We start from the raw sequence: 15,779 nt of genomic DNA on the forward strand, positions 1-15,779 counted from the left end.
GTTTTACTGGTCGATTTTTTAAGCCCAGCATTTTATGTCAAAGCATTTTTACTATAGTTTTCACTGGGAATCGAACCCAGAATTTTATTTTAAGCTCAACATTGAAAATCATAATTAATTGAATAAATAAAATACGTAATATTGCCATATATTACTTACTTTTCAAAAGAAGTATATATTATATCAGAGTAAAAATCAAAACGAGAAATAGAAATAAAACACCTTCATAAAGAATATCATTTATTCATCTATTTACAAACAACACTTAATCTAAAAATGCGCAGTAAGTCTGTCTATCTCGTAGAGATCACTGAATATCTCCTCCACTTTTGTGCCTATCTTCTTTGCGATCTGGAATAAAACAAATTATTATTAGTAAAAATACTTGTATTTTTTTGTAATCTTTGTAATATAAAAAAATCGGGTAGCGGTAAGGCATTTAGTGTTAAAGATTGAAAGAAAGCCATTTTATAACATTCAAATGCTTTAAAACTTTTTTATCTAATTTTTTTGTCTTAATTACATTGTACATAGAAATTAAATTATCTTTATGGTGTATCGGGGTAATTACGAATGACAGAGTAAATATACAATAATATAATATAAAAGTGTACTGATGATTGATTAAATAAATTGATTGTGAAGTGGTATTATCAAACCTGTATGTATGTATGACTATGTATGTATGTTTTCATACAATAACTTTACCTCTGAAGTATTAAAATTTTCGATATAAACCCACATCCGTAATTCGCCGATACATTAAAACTCGATTTTATTTAATTTGGTAATTTATATAAGAAAAATACTTACGTCTTGTTGTTCATTTATCGGCATCGAAGTATACAAAGAAACTAAATCTCCGTCCAAAATGCCTCGCGCCGGACCACCGCCTCGTCTCACACTTTTATAAGTCCTGTATAATTATAAAATATTATTATTTATATGTATAATTATAATAATTAATCATCTCATAATAAAATCTATTTATATAAAAGTTATTTTAATTACAAAATTGCAACTCAAGAACGGCTGAACCTATTTCAATGATTTTCGGTTCGATAGATTTGTCTACGTTTCATAAAATTTAAAAAGATTAAATTATACATATTAAGGGCGTATGTAATTATTTTAAAGATTTTTTTTAAAGCGTTTCTGTCGAGGGAATTCACATTTATCCATTTATATATTTTATTCAAAAGATTTTTATAAGACTTTCAAAAACTTCATTATAAAAAGCTTTATCGAAGAGTTTGTTTGCTTATTTGTTTGTTTGAAGGCGCTAATCTCGGGAACTATAGTAGAGCCATTTTAATAGGCAACATTTGACATTTCAACAAAATTCAACAACGTAACCTAGTAACGACGACATAGAATAACATGATATTTCGTTTTGTTAGAACTGCACATTTGCTTAACTTTTTTTCAATTACGATTACATATTTATAATAATAATGACCGATACAAGTAATTTTAAGATTTGATTTTACTGATAAACCATTCTAAACATAATAAACAATTTCTGAATTGAAGATCTGACGTCGCTACAATTTTGTGTCAATAAACCTTTTTTCTTTTTAAATACCAGAGACGTTACTCTAAAAATCGAAATCTGACATCTAGAATCGAATGCATTGATTACTTGTGAATAAAAATTATCATAAATTAATAAATTCGATTGACAAATGTTTCAAATCCGTATCGATTAATTCACTTTAATCGATGTTTTTAAGCAGGTTACCTCTCTTTGAAGATAAAATTGATAGACGTCAAATGTTGCCTATTAAATTGGCTCGACAATACTGGTCCGATTTGAAACATTCATTCGGTGTGAGATAGCCCATTTATCGAGGAAGGCTATATGATATATATCATCACGCTAAGACCAAAAGGAGCGGAGCAATGCGGGTAAAACCGCGGGGCACAGCTAGTAGTTTATAAGATACGATATTAAAATATAATTATAATTACCTATAAGCTCTAGGATTCAAACCGGCGATATGGCAACAATAATTATTCATAACATTTTGCAACATCAACAATCTTCGGTACACTTTTTCGGAGACTGGCAACACGTAGCCCACTCCACCGTCTAAGGTTGCTATATACAAAAAATAGTAAAATTAATTATTGAAAAATATTAAAATTATATACTTTATTGGCCTTTACCTTTGGATTCCTGATCAGGGCGGGTTACTACGATATTATTATAGCAGTAATATTTCCAGTGTGGGAAAGTGATAGCGCTTACATAGCGCTATCACTTTAGGACATATGCAAGTAATTCAGACGGAATTTATAATTTATACAGCATTTGAATGCTATAGAACTAAATATCGCAATCCGAATTTTTAATATACTTTAAAACTCACATGTCGTTGAGTTTGTTTGTCTTTGTCGTTGATTTGAGTGCAAATTTGCTGTTTACTCTTATGAAGTACTTTAAAAATCAAACCTGTATTACTATACAGGTTTGATTTTTTTAGTATATACTTATACTCACTGTAAACAGTAACATGTCGTCTTTGCTCGTTAATATTTCTCTGATTGACAAAAGAATTTGTTTGAGCTCGAGCCGCGATACGAAACATGGCGTGTACCTGCTGGCCCAGGTGGTAGTCGCACTTGCGGATCAGACGCTGACCTGCAGACATACATACATACATTATATTCATCTATATATCACATACATGTGTAAAAAAGTTAAAAAAAGACGGGTTGCACTGGGGGAGTGCCGGCAAAAGTGAAAACTTGATTATTAACGTTGAGCATGTTTGATATTTTGGAATGGTATCCGTCTTACGCTTTTTCGATCAGGTCACGTGTCCTGACGCTAGTTTAAGATTTTATACCCATTACAGAAAAAGTGCTCAACGCCGCTAAAGAAGTTTTCACTTCAAAAAGACAAAACAAAACAAATAAAACATTACCTCCATAACTCTCTCTAGCTTGTGGCTGATACATAAACAACGCTAGATTGCCTTCCACCTCGCTAACTAAGAAACCAAGACTAGTGTTGTCCACCATGAATTCCATGTCATATATCTGTCAAACACAATGTAATAATTGAAAATAAATGATTTAAAATTTAATGTAACAATTTATTGACTGTTTCATGCTCATTCAAATACTCAGAAAAAAATCGAAAAACTCCTAAAGAGGTATTTTTACATCTCTTTTTTTAATGGCTCTTAATTTACGCTAATTTGATTCAAACATCTATAATGGAATCTATTATTCAAAGTTTATTATGAAATAGCAGTTTATCAAAACGTCTCTCCATTATTTCCTACCTTAAAAAGCGGTCCTAAAAACACGGAGATCAGAAATTAAAAAAAAATCGTCTCTTAAAACAATTAATTTTGCGTAAATTATAAAACACCAAAGATAATACCAAAAATTCCAAACCATAGACTAACATTAATACTTTTACCAACGAAATATGGATCTGCGATATCCGAATTTTATGCAAAATAAATAAAATAAATCTCACCTGCGCGGTCCTAAAGTCCCGCGAAACCAGAGACAACGTTCTATGCTGGTCTTGATATCTCAATAGAGATATGGACTTATATACATCGGCCACTAAAATCAAGTTTTTAACAGCTAACATTCTGTGGACATAGATTTGTGTGTCTATGAACGCTACTCCCACTAGATCGTTGTCTTTGAGCTGCCAAATGTAAATCTGAAAGGGCATAAAAAAATTATAAAAATAAAGTATGGAAAAGTTTGTTTTAAGAAAGGCAGAATAGTGTAGCTTATATAGTTTTTAATTACAACCGTCTTGGAATACCAACTCAATGAATTTATTTTTTTATTGCATTCTTGTTAATGAACAAGTAAATACGAACAAACGGAATACATAATATAAGTCATATTAGATTACAATTTTGAGTAAGCTGGCAAGAGTTTCTTATTTTTAGAAGCCATCCAGAGCTTTAACAATTATATCCGATCTATAGTGTGAAGTCCCATGTCCCCTAGTGGGGTAAGGGGTAGATGCATTATACATACATCTGTTTCACTGATCGATTTTCTTTAGGGACAAGTAGGTGATCAGCCTTCTGTGTCCTGCCAGACCAAGACATTTTTTTTTCTTCGTTTCCACCGGGAATCGAACCCAGAACCTCTCCGGTTCTACGCTCACGCGTCAACCACTATACCAAGGAGCAAAACACTTGTGGCACACTTAGAAATAAATTAAGAGAGTTATATTATAAAGCTGAAGAGTTTGTTTGTTTGAACGCGCTAATCTCATGAACTACTGGTCCGATTTGATAAATTCTTTCGGTGTTAGATAGCCCATTTATCGACGAAGGCTTAGGCTATATATCATCACGCTACGACCAACAGGAGCGGAGCACTGCAGGTGAAACCGCGAAGCGCAGCTAGTATAAATATAAACAAGATCTCACCTTCTGTCCAACAGCCGATATGAGATACCCCAAAACCTGCGTGAGCGCAGTCACGGGCCCTTTTTGTTCTTTCGCGTATATTTCTTTAAATCTATTCTTCGTTAATGGCTGCCCTGGCTCAGGGACCACGTCGATTATGTCGTAGATTATTATCTGGGAATAAAAAAACATATATGTAATATAATAAGGAAATACATTATATATAATGTATTTCAACAAAACATATTAGAAAACAAATAATATGAAACGTATATGCTGCCATCTATTGCTAAAATTAGCAAAGTGTTAGTGAACTGTCACTTTTCACGTCCAATTAGAAATTAAATTTAGTCATTTTTACACAGATATTTGATAATTTTAGTAAATAAAAATGATTTAATATTTAAATACATTGTGCAATAGATATCTGAAATCTAAAAAAATAGGATATTTCTAAAACAAAATAATATATAAATAAACAAATTTAACTCACTCTTCCTCTAGAAGTGATGTCTTCTCCATAATTATAATTAGTACCAATAGCAATGTAACCGCGACGACCGGACCTAAGTGAAATTAAATAATTTTATTTAAGGTATTTACCTTATTAAGCATATTGTAAATGACAAAATAAATTACGTATTTCTAGTATGCTTTCGCGTCGAAATTAAATTTGAATTTTCATTAAAACCCAATCTGACATAGTCACATATGGATTGAAATTCAAATCAATAAAAATGATTGGTGCTTTAAAAGCATAGAAGGCAATTTTCATATACTTAAAAGGTTTAAAGCTAATCTATTCAAATCCGGTTAGAAGGACCAATAGGCCCAGATTAAAAAGTTACGCTTTATCATCGAAATTAGTGAAGCTTGAACGATTAAATTGTATCAACTTATTCCTTCTAATTATTGTATGCATAAAGAAACTTTATGACTATGTACTATCATACACTAAAAACAGTCTATATAACCAGGCATTTAAATCAATATAAAATTGTTTATTTGTAGCCATCTCTTCCAGGCAAGTTAAATAAAACCGGCCAAGTGCGAGTCGGACTCGCGCACGAAGGGCTCCGTACTATGGGGGGTCCTTAATATATTTTTATTTGCTGTTATAGCGGCAACGGGAATACATCATTTGGGAAAATTTCAGCTTTCTAGCTATCACGGTTTATGAGATACAGCCTAGAGACAGACAGACAGACAGTAATATCCCCATCTTACAAACAGGCAAAACTAGAATCCTCAAGAATACTAAAAAACAACTCACGTGGTCCCTTCATAAGATAACGATACATTTTTCAAACAAGTGACATGTTCCCATTCTTCCAAAGAAACCCGACTTCCGGGAACAACCTCCCATGAAACCGGCGAAAACAACATCACTGAAAATTTCTCTTGCATCGGGTAAGGGAATCTGGAGAGGGTAGAAAAATAAATTAAACAGAATAATATAATATGTATAAGTATAGAATAATAATTGGTTTGAGTTATCAGGCAGTAAAAAAAAAGTGAAGTCGCGTGTCCCCAAGTGGGGTAAGTAAGGGCAGATGCATGATGCATACATCTGTTTCACTGATCGATTTTCTTTAAAACAAAGGACAAGTAGGTGATCAGCCTTCTGTGTCCTGCCAGACCGAGACATTATTTTTCTTCGTCTCCACCGGGAATCGAACCCAGGACCCCCTCGGTTCTACGCTCACGCGTCAACCACTATACCAAGGAGGCGGTCAAGCAGTGCCTTCCTTGAATATTGTGAGGAAATCTACATTGCATATTATATTAAAAAGCTAATGTTATGAAGTGATAGTTTTGTAACATCGAATTATTGGTGAAAAAATAATTTTTATGGCGATTAAATTAAAAAAAAGGCCATGCTAAACTTAATTTTGTTCCCCATCCCCGAATATCATATATCATAGCGTCATTTTATTGGACTCCTAACACCTTTTTTTACTCTTCCTACTTATAGTATAAATTAAAAAAGACTGCGTGTATTTCTCGCAGATACACTTTACAAAAACCACTTTTTTCACTTAATTTTTAACCCTTACCTATCTCCCTTATTCTCGGTACTTTTTTCCTTGTCTTCCCCGTTAAATTTGTAATAAGACGTGGTCGGTGTTGACACGGACGACACTAAGCAATAAGTCTTCGACTCCAAATGAAAAGTGACTGCGTGAGGTGTTTCTCGTAACGGCACTTTCCGCACTGCCCATGGAGCGTCATAGGAAAGGTGGGTTGGTAATACGCTGATTCGTAGTGAGCCCTGAAAATATAAAAAAAGACGTGTGTCACTCGGGGACTGCCGCGGCGCTATTGCATGCTTTGCCTTCAAGCCACACCTCCGAGCCCGTCGGAGTGGGGAGCGTGAGGTTTTTTCGTTACGGAATTTCTGGATTCGGTCCCCGCGCTCAAGGCCCGCGATAGAAGCTATGCAATAGCTTAAAAACATAAAACAATAGATAGACAAACAAAATTACAATACAGACATGTTGGGTTCTGATACCAATACTACTTTGGACGAACAATAGAAATAAAAGAAGACCGGTTGAGAGGAAAACAGAAAATAACTTTCATAAAGTTGCAAATCTATACTAATACTAGCGGTCCGCCCCGGCTTCGCCCGTGGTACATATGAAAAATAGATGTTGGCCGATTCTCAGACATACCCGATATGCACAGAAAATTTCATGAGAATCGGTCCACCCGTTTCGGAGTAGTATGCAGACTAACATTGTGACACGAGAATTTTATATATAAGAAGAAGATTATAAAGGTCAAAAGTTATAAATATTTATCTGTTATTTCAATTTCCACGAATTTTCACTCATTTATTGAAATAAATATTTTTTATCTTTTAAAAAACTTGCTTTTCATTTCTTATCTTCCAAAAATGTTTTCCTAAAACTTGATCCAAGAACATATTTTTTTCTTTGTTCACATAACTCACCTTAGTATTAAAATACAAGAATCCTTGCGGGCAATTAGTATTATTGAACGACGCGAAGCTAGCAACAGGTGCTTCTTCCAAACTCAACGGGTGTAACCTTAGTTCCCCACGACCACTCAATATGAGAAAGTATGGCGTTTCCCCGCATATAAAAACGCCGTTATAACCGCCTACGTTACCTAAAAATATGAAAAAAAAAACGTATTTATAAAAGTAGGTGTATAAATATAAACGTCTGAAAAAATTTCTTTAATTTCTATTTCAATTTTTCTGAAAACAATGGTTGAGTCGCTTAACAAGTGATCCTATCATGTCACTTTTTGTCATTTCTTTTCACGTCATGTTTTATCAAATGACGTCACGATCTGTCGTAAACACATCGAATCACGCCACGTCACGTGCTGTCACATCATATCTTTTCACGTCATGTCTTATCATGTGACATCATGCTTGTCACAACACAACACATCACATCACATCACGTCACATCACTCACCGAAATATCTCAAATACCGCACGTTTTCCCTCAAGGTTGCGGCTTCGTATCCATCATCAGGCGTCACCAGCGGTGTCCCGCGGTAACCGAACGGGAACGAACAGGACACGCGGGAGAAACGGAGCTTAAGGTTGCCGCGGGGGTATTTGTAGGCCTGGAAGTGATTTATAAGTTTTTTATTGTATTTATTTTTGAAGTGAAAACTTCTTTAGCGGCGTTGGGTATAAAATCTTAAACTCGCGTCAGGACACGTTACCTGATCGAAAAAGCGTAAGACGGATGGATATCAAACATGCTCAACGTTAATAATAAAATTTTCACTTCTGCCGGCACTCCCCCAGTGCAACCCGTCTTTTTTTCCTCGTAGTATTGTCTGCAGGACACAACCAACGCTATTTATTTGCTATTTGCACAACGCAGGATTTGTATATTGTTGCAGACCCTCCACGTGCGTGCTGTGACCTGTGACCCGATGTAAGATCCTCTCCATCACGAACAGCACCCACCTGGTAGACCAGCAGCTGGTCGTCCATCCGCAGCAGCAGCAGCGGCCGCGAGCCCTTGTTGCCGAGCCCCACCACCAGCAGCTCCCGCAGACCCTCCACCAAAGTGCTGTGACCTGATGTCAGATCCTCTTCATCGTTGGGGTTCAAGGGCATGGGAACTGATTCTAAGCTGTCCGCTAGTATCTGGAATTTTCATATTATACACATCACTGAATAGTATAAAACAAAGTCGCTGTGTAGGCTTAAGGGCCGATTTTTCAATGCTTGGATAATACTTATCCGTCCAATAAAGTATTACACGATAATATTAAAGTGTCACGTAAACTGTCAAATACGAGCAATTAGAATACATTTTTAAAATGGTAGTTTTATACATTATTCGACGAATAAGTTTTAACCAAGGATTGAAAAATCAGCCCTTAATCTGTTAAATTATGCAACGGATTTTGATGCGGTTTCTTTTTTATAAATAGAGTAGGTAGATTGGGTTTAAACAAAGCGGACGAAGCCGCTAGGAAACATTAATAAATGTGGTACCAAAACACAAAGACCAAATTAAACATTATAATGCCAAAAAAGTTCCCAAGTCAGGCAAAAATTACAGAAAAGATTCTGTAACACTGGTTTAAAATCTCGGTCAAGTTAATCAATTGATATGTCAAGTTAATTAATCGATATCGATAGCTTAAGTTAATAAATCGATATCGATAGGTTAATTGAATTAATCGATATCGATAGGTCAAGTTAATCAATCGATATCGATAGGTCAAGTTAATTAATCGATATCGATAGGTCAAGTTAATCAATCGATATCGATAGATTAAGTTAATTAATCGATATCGATAGGTCAAGTTAATCAATCGATATCGATAGGTCAAGTTAATCAATCGATATCGATTGGTCAAGTTAATTATTCGATATCGATAGGTTAAGTTAATTAATCGATATCGATAGATTAAGTTAGTTATAATCGATATCGATAGGTTAAGTTAATTAATCGATATCGATAGGTTAAGTTAGTCAATCAATATCGATAGGTTAAGTTAATTAATCGATATCGATAGGTAAAGTTAATTAATCGATATCGATAGGTTAAGTCAATCAATCGATATCGATAGGTTAAGTCAATCAATCGATATCGATAGGTTAAGTTAATTAATCGATATCGATAGATTAAGTTAATTAATCGATATCCATAGGTTAAGTCAATCAATCGATATCGATAGGTTAAGTAAATTAATCGATATCGATAGGTCAAGTTAATCAATCGATATCGATTGGTCAAGTTAATTAATCGATATCGATAGGTTAAGTTAATTATTCGATATCGATGGTTAAGTAAATTAATCGATATCGATAGGTTCAGTTAATTAATCGATATCGATAGGTTAAGTTATTTATCGATATCGATAGGTTAAGTTAATTAATCGATATTGATAGGTTAAGTAAATTGATCGATATCGATAGGTTAAGTTAATCAATCGATATCGATCGGTCAAGTTAATCTTGTTACTTTGTCTAAGGCCCCTGAACCTATCGATATCGATTAATTAACTTAACCTATCGATATCGATTGATTAACTTAACCTATCGATATCGATTAATTAACTTAACCTATCGATATCGATTGATTAACTTGACCAATCGATATCGATTGATTAACTTGACCTATCGATATCGATTGATTAACTTAACCTATCGATATCGATTGATTGACTTAACCTATCGATATCGATTAATTAACTTAATCTATCGATATCGATTAATTAACTTAACCTATCGATATCGATTAATTAACTTAACCTATCGATATCGATTAACTAACTTAATCTATCGATATCGATTAATTAACTTAACCTATCGATATCGAATAATTAACTTGACCAATCGATATCGATTGATTAACTTGACCTATCGATATCGATTAATTAACTTGACCTATCGATATCGATTGATTAACTTGACCTATCGATATCGATAAATAACTTAACCTATCGATATCGATTGATTAACTTAACCTATCGATATCGATTAATTAACTTAACCTATCGATATCGATTAATTAACTAAACCTATCGATATCGATAAATAACTTAACCTATCGATATCGATTAATTAACTGAACCTATCGATATCGATTAATTTACTTAACCATCGATATCGAATAATTAACTTAACCTATCGATATCGATTAATTAACTTGACCAATCGATATCGATTGATTAACTTGACCTATCGATATCGATTGATTAACTTAACGTATCGATATCGATTAATTAACTTAACCTATCGATATCGATTAATTAACTTAACCTATCGATATCGATTGATTGACTTAACCTATCGATATCGATTAATTAACTTAATCTATCGATATCGATTAATTAACTTAACCTATCGATATCGATTAATTAACTTAACCTATCGATATCGATTAATTAACTTAACCTATCGATATCGATTAATTAACTTAACCTATCGATATCGATAAATAACTTAAACTATCGATATCGATTAATTAACTGAACCTATCGATATCGATTGATTGACTTAACCTATCGATATCGATTAATTAACTTAATCTATCGATATCGATTAATTAGCTTAACCTATCGATATCGATTAATTAACTTAACCTATCGATATCGATAAATAACTTAACCTATCGATATCGATTAATTAACTGAACCTATCGATATCGATTAATTAACTTGACCAATCGATATCGATTGATTAACTTGACCTATCGATATCGATTGATTAACTTAACCTATCGATATCGATTGATTGACTTAACCTATCGATATCGATTAATTAACTTAATCTATCGATATCGATTAATTAACTTAACCTATCGATATCGATTAATTAACTTAACCTATCGATATCGATTAATTAACTTAACCTATCGATATCGATTAATTAACTGAACCTATCGATATCGATTAATTAACTTGACCAATCGATATCGATTGATTAACTTGACCTATCGATATCGATTGATTAACTTAACCTATCGATATCGATAAATAACTTAACCTATCGATATCGATTAATTAACTTAACCTATCGATATCGATTAATTAACTTAACCTATCGATATCGATTAATTAACTTAACCTATCGATATCGATAAATAACTTAAACTATCGATATCGATTAATTAACTGAACCTATCGATATCGATTAATTAACTTAACCTATCGATATCGATTAATTAACTTGACATATCGATTGATTAACTTGACCGATCGATATCGATTGATTAACTTAACCTATCGATATCGATCAATTTACTTAACCTATCGATATCGATTAATTAACTTAACCTATCTATGACTCCTATCTATGTGTCGGAACATTTATCACCATATTATAAGTCCCTTCATGCTAAAACACGCCTCGTTGCAAAGGAAAAAGGTATAAAATTTGTCTGGGTAAGAAACGGGAGAATTTTGACCCGGAAGGATGAGCGATCTCAACCCATACAAATTAAGAACTTCGAATCTCTTAACAAAATATAGTATCATTGCCCTAGGAAAAAGTCCGATATTTAATATTTTACCATTCAATATATATTATCAAAATTTTCGAGGTATGAAAACTAAACTAGATGGTATAAGGTTAATGTCACTGCAAACCGAATACGACATAATTATTGGTACGGAAACTTGGTTGGATTGTTCAGTATTTGATAACGAGATTTTAAATGAAAATTATAATATATATAGAAGAGACCGGCAATCTACGGCATCTACAAAGACGAGAGGTGGTGGTGTTATTATAGCTATATCTAAACAAATTCAATCTGTTCGTATGCGTCACCTTGAAAGTATATATGAAGATTTATGGGTTTCATTGAAATGCATATCGGAGGGCAAAACTAAGGATATCTTACTATGTGCTGTTTACTTACCTCCTCCAGTGTGTTCATATGTATTAGATGGTATTTTGGAAAATATAAGTAATGCTATACAATCGCATCCATGTGAATCAATAGTTATAGGTGATTTTAATATGGGATTTATTGACTGGACGGTGGAATCAGATATGTATTTACGCCCGTGCAACTATGATACTTCATCTGGCTTGTCTCTAGTGGATTTCATGTCTCAAAATGATTTACTCCAATTTAATAATGTTAAAAATCATAACCAGCGAATTTTAGATTTAGTTTTTGGCCGAAATTGTCAGATTGAAGTATCAAAGGTTTCTGTTCCCTTAGCTAGATTAGACCCTCATCATCCGGCAATTAAAATTAATGTAGCATTATCGAAATCTAAATATTTAATAAACAAACCATATGCAAGTCGTAAATTTTTTAAATCTGATTATTGTTTGATTAACTCCAAGCTGTCAGAGATAAACTGGGAACAGGAATTGGTTTCGTGTAAAGATGTCAATGTTATGGTTTCAAAGTTTTATAGTTTGATCAATGATGTAATTAATCTTCACGTTCCCAGCCAAAAAACAAAAAGCCGAAAATATCCTATTTGGTATAGAAAGGATCTTATAAAGCTAATCTCTGAAAAAGAAAAACTCCGTAAAAGGTTTAAAATCTATAAAAATCCTAGGGACAATCTAGAAGTCAGCATCCTGAGTAAAAGAATTAATAAATTAATTAAATCTCAATATAAGGATTATATAACTAGTATAGAAGCTTCAATACAGCATCATCCTAAAAAATTCTGGACGTTCATTAAAAGTCGTAGAGGTTGTTCGTCGACTTTTCCCTCAAGAATGAAATTAGGTAATTTGTCTTCCGATACTGGACCTGGCATTTCCGAGCTTTTTGCTTCTCATTTTAATTCAATATTTTCATGTAGTGACCAGCAGGTATTAACCGCGGATAATGATATATATTCACAATTCTCCATATACGATATCGAGGTAATTGAGAGCCATATTCTAAAATTGCTCCGTTCCCTCGATCCTAGTAAGGGCGCAGGACCAGATGGAATCCCGCCATTTTTTATTATTAAAACCAGCCATAATCTTTCCTTTCCGCTCAAAATCATATTTCAGAAATCCCTAGAGTCTTCGATTTTTCCAACCGCGTGGAAGACAGCAAATATCGTCCCTATTTACAAGAAAGGCGATAAAGATGATGTCAAAAATTACCGACCGGTTTCTCTACTAAACACTTTCTCAAAAATTTTTGAACGCTTGGTACTATCCGCCGTTACTCCATACTTTAGCAACCTTATCAATGATTTTCAGCATGGATTTTGCAAAAATCGGTCGACAGTGTCAAATTTACTGCACTATTCAACATATATCAGCGAATGCTTAGACAGAGGCTCTGAAACGGATGCCATATACACAGACTTCAGCAGTGCATTTGACAAAGTCGACCATACAACACTGTTGGTAAAATTGAAGAATTATGGCTTCCACGGAACTCTTATCCAATGGTTTCATTCTTATCTTCGCCATAGGGTTCAAAGGGTGACCATGGGTGGATTCAGGTCTCGTGAATATATTGCGACGTCAGGGGTTCCCCAAGGGTCACACCTAGGCCCGACTCTTTTCTTAATCTTTATCAACGACATTTCTAACTGCATTAGTTATAGTAATTGCTCAATCTTTGCCGATGACCTAAAACTTTATCGTAGTGTGAACAATTCTGATGACGCATATCTTCTGCAGCATGATATAAATGCTATTCAAGTCTGGTGTAAGAATAATAAAATGGAGATTAACGCTGACAAGTGCCTTCACATAAAATTTTCTAGAAAAAAGAATTCTTTTAAATCAGCTTACACAATTAATCATAAACCTGTTAAGGAAGTGTCAGTAGTTCGTGATCTAGGTATATTATTTGACAAAAAACTAAACTTTTCAAACCATATTGATCATATATGTTCTAAAGCTTGGCAGATGTTAGGTTTTATAAAACGGAATACAAAAGATTTCAGACAAGCAAGTACGATAATTTGCCTATTTAGTGCCCTAGTTCGTAGTCTATTAGAATATGCTAGTACGATTTGGAATCCGCATTATCAAATTCATATAGGCCGCATTGAACGCCTACAGAAAGCTTTCACAAAGTACTTAGCTTTTAAGGATCACCGTATTTCGTATAGGGCAGCTTATAAAGATAGACTGGATCACTTTAAATTAAACTCTTTGGAAAATCGCCGTCGTTTACTCGATTTATATACATTGCATAAAATTATTCATGGGAACCTTAGCTCTAACCTAATTATGTATTTGAATTTGTCAGTTCCACGCTCTATTCCACGTTACGGTGTTTCTAGTACTTTCTGCCCAAGTCTATCCCGTACTAATTTAAAAAAGAATAGTCCATTTAATAGGTTAATGAAAACGTACAATAGTGTTACCAATAAAAGAAATAGCTTACAACATAGTAATAACGTTGACATTGACATCTTTCACGATAATTTTTATAGTTTTAAAAATAAAATAGTAAATTTTATTCAGTGACTGTGTTGTATTTTTGATGTATTTGATGTATTTTATGTGCTTTATGTGTTTTTATTAATTTGTATTTTATGTGTTTTAGCCATGTTTTAATTGAATTTTATATATTTTTTATTTCATGGATGTTTCAAATTTCAAAATTTTAATCATGTTATCATTGTAGTATTAATTTTATGTATTCTTGATAAATTTTTAATTATGTGATGAATTTTATGTTTTTTCGTCAATGGATGATAAACTTGATTATGTATTTTTAGACTTTTAAAACTGAAAAATTTTAAGACATTTTTTTTTTTTTTTTTATAATTGTTGTATACGCCTGCTTTATGGCCAATTCAGTTTATGAAATAATTATTAATGTATTTCTGTATATTGTATTAATTGAGTCATTATTGGTGTGTCTAATAAATAAATAAATAAATAAATAAATAAATTAACCATCGATATCGAGAAATAACTTAACCTATCGATATCGATTAATTAACTTAACCTATCGATATCGATTAATTAACTTAACCTATCGATATCGATAAATAACTTAACCTATCGATATCGATTAATTAACTGAACCTATCGATATCGATTAATTAACTTAACCATCGATATCGAATAATTAACTAAACCTATCGATATCGATTAATTAACTTAACCTATCGATATCGATTAATTAACTTAATCTATCGATATCGATTAATTAACTTAACCTATCGATATCGATTAATTAACTTAACCTATCGATATCGATTAACTAACTTAATCTATCGATATCGATTAATTAACTTAACCTATCGATATCGAATAATTAACTTGACCAATCGATATCGATTGATTAACTTGACCTATCGATATCGATTAATTAACTTGACCTATCGATATCGATTGATTAACTTGACCTATCGATATCGATAAATAATTTAACCTATCGATATCGATTGATTAACTTAACCTATCGATATCGATTAATTAACTTAACCTATCGA

At 32.9% G+C, this 15,779-nt stretch overlaps 1 protein-coding gene across 1 annotated transcript in view; it reads right to left on the reverse strand.

The window, feature by feature from the left end:
• Positions 1–227: 227 nt before the first annotated feature.
• Positions 228–15,779, reverse strand: part of Cpsf160 (cleavage and polyadenylation specificity factor subunit 1) — a 44,075-nt gene continuing 28,523 nt past the window's right edge. The window contains exons 17-29 of the mRNA XM_090115191.1: positions 8,356–8,538; positions 7,850–8,003; positions 7,354–7,532; positions 6,455–6,669; positions 5,671–5,817; positions 4,891–4,963; positions 4,419–4,571; positions 3,494–3,688; positions 2,931–3,045; positions 2,504–2,644; positions 1,972–2,101; positions 814–916; positions 228–351 (exon numbers count right to left, since the gene is read on the reverse strand). Coding sequence (XP_089971317.1) covers positions 271–351; positions 814–916; positions 1,972–2,101; positions 2,504–2,644; positions 2,931–3,045; positions 3,494–3,688; positions 4,419–4,571; positions 4,891–4,963; positions 5,671–5,817; positions 6,455–6,669; positions 7,354–7,532; positions 7,850–8,003; positions 8,356–8,538 — 1,869 coding nt within the window. The 3' untranslated portion in view covers positions 228–270. The remainder of the gene's footprint in view (positions 352–813; positions 917–1,971; positions 2,102–2,503; positions 2,645–2,930; positions 3,046–3,493; positions 3,689–4,418; positions 4,572–4,890; positions 4,964–5,670; positions 5,818–6,454; positions 6,670–7,353; positions 7,533–7,849; positions 8,004–8,355; positions 8,539–15,779) is intronic.

Source organism: Colias eurytheme, chromosome 22, assembly GCF_061535395.1.
Source record: "Colias eurytheme isolate Ceu_HAF_F1 chromosome 22, ilColEury1 Martin Lab GWU primary, whole genome shotgun sequence".
Taxonomy (NCBI): domain Eukaryota; kingdom Metazoa; phylum Arthropoda; class Insecta; order Lepidoptera; family Pieridae; genus Colias; species Colias eurytheme.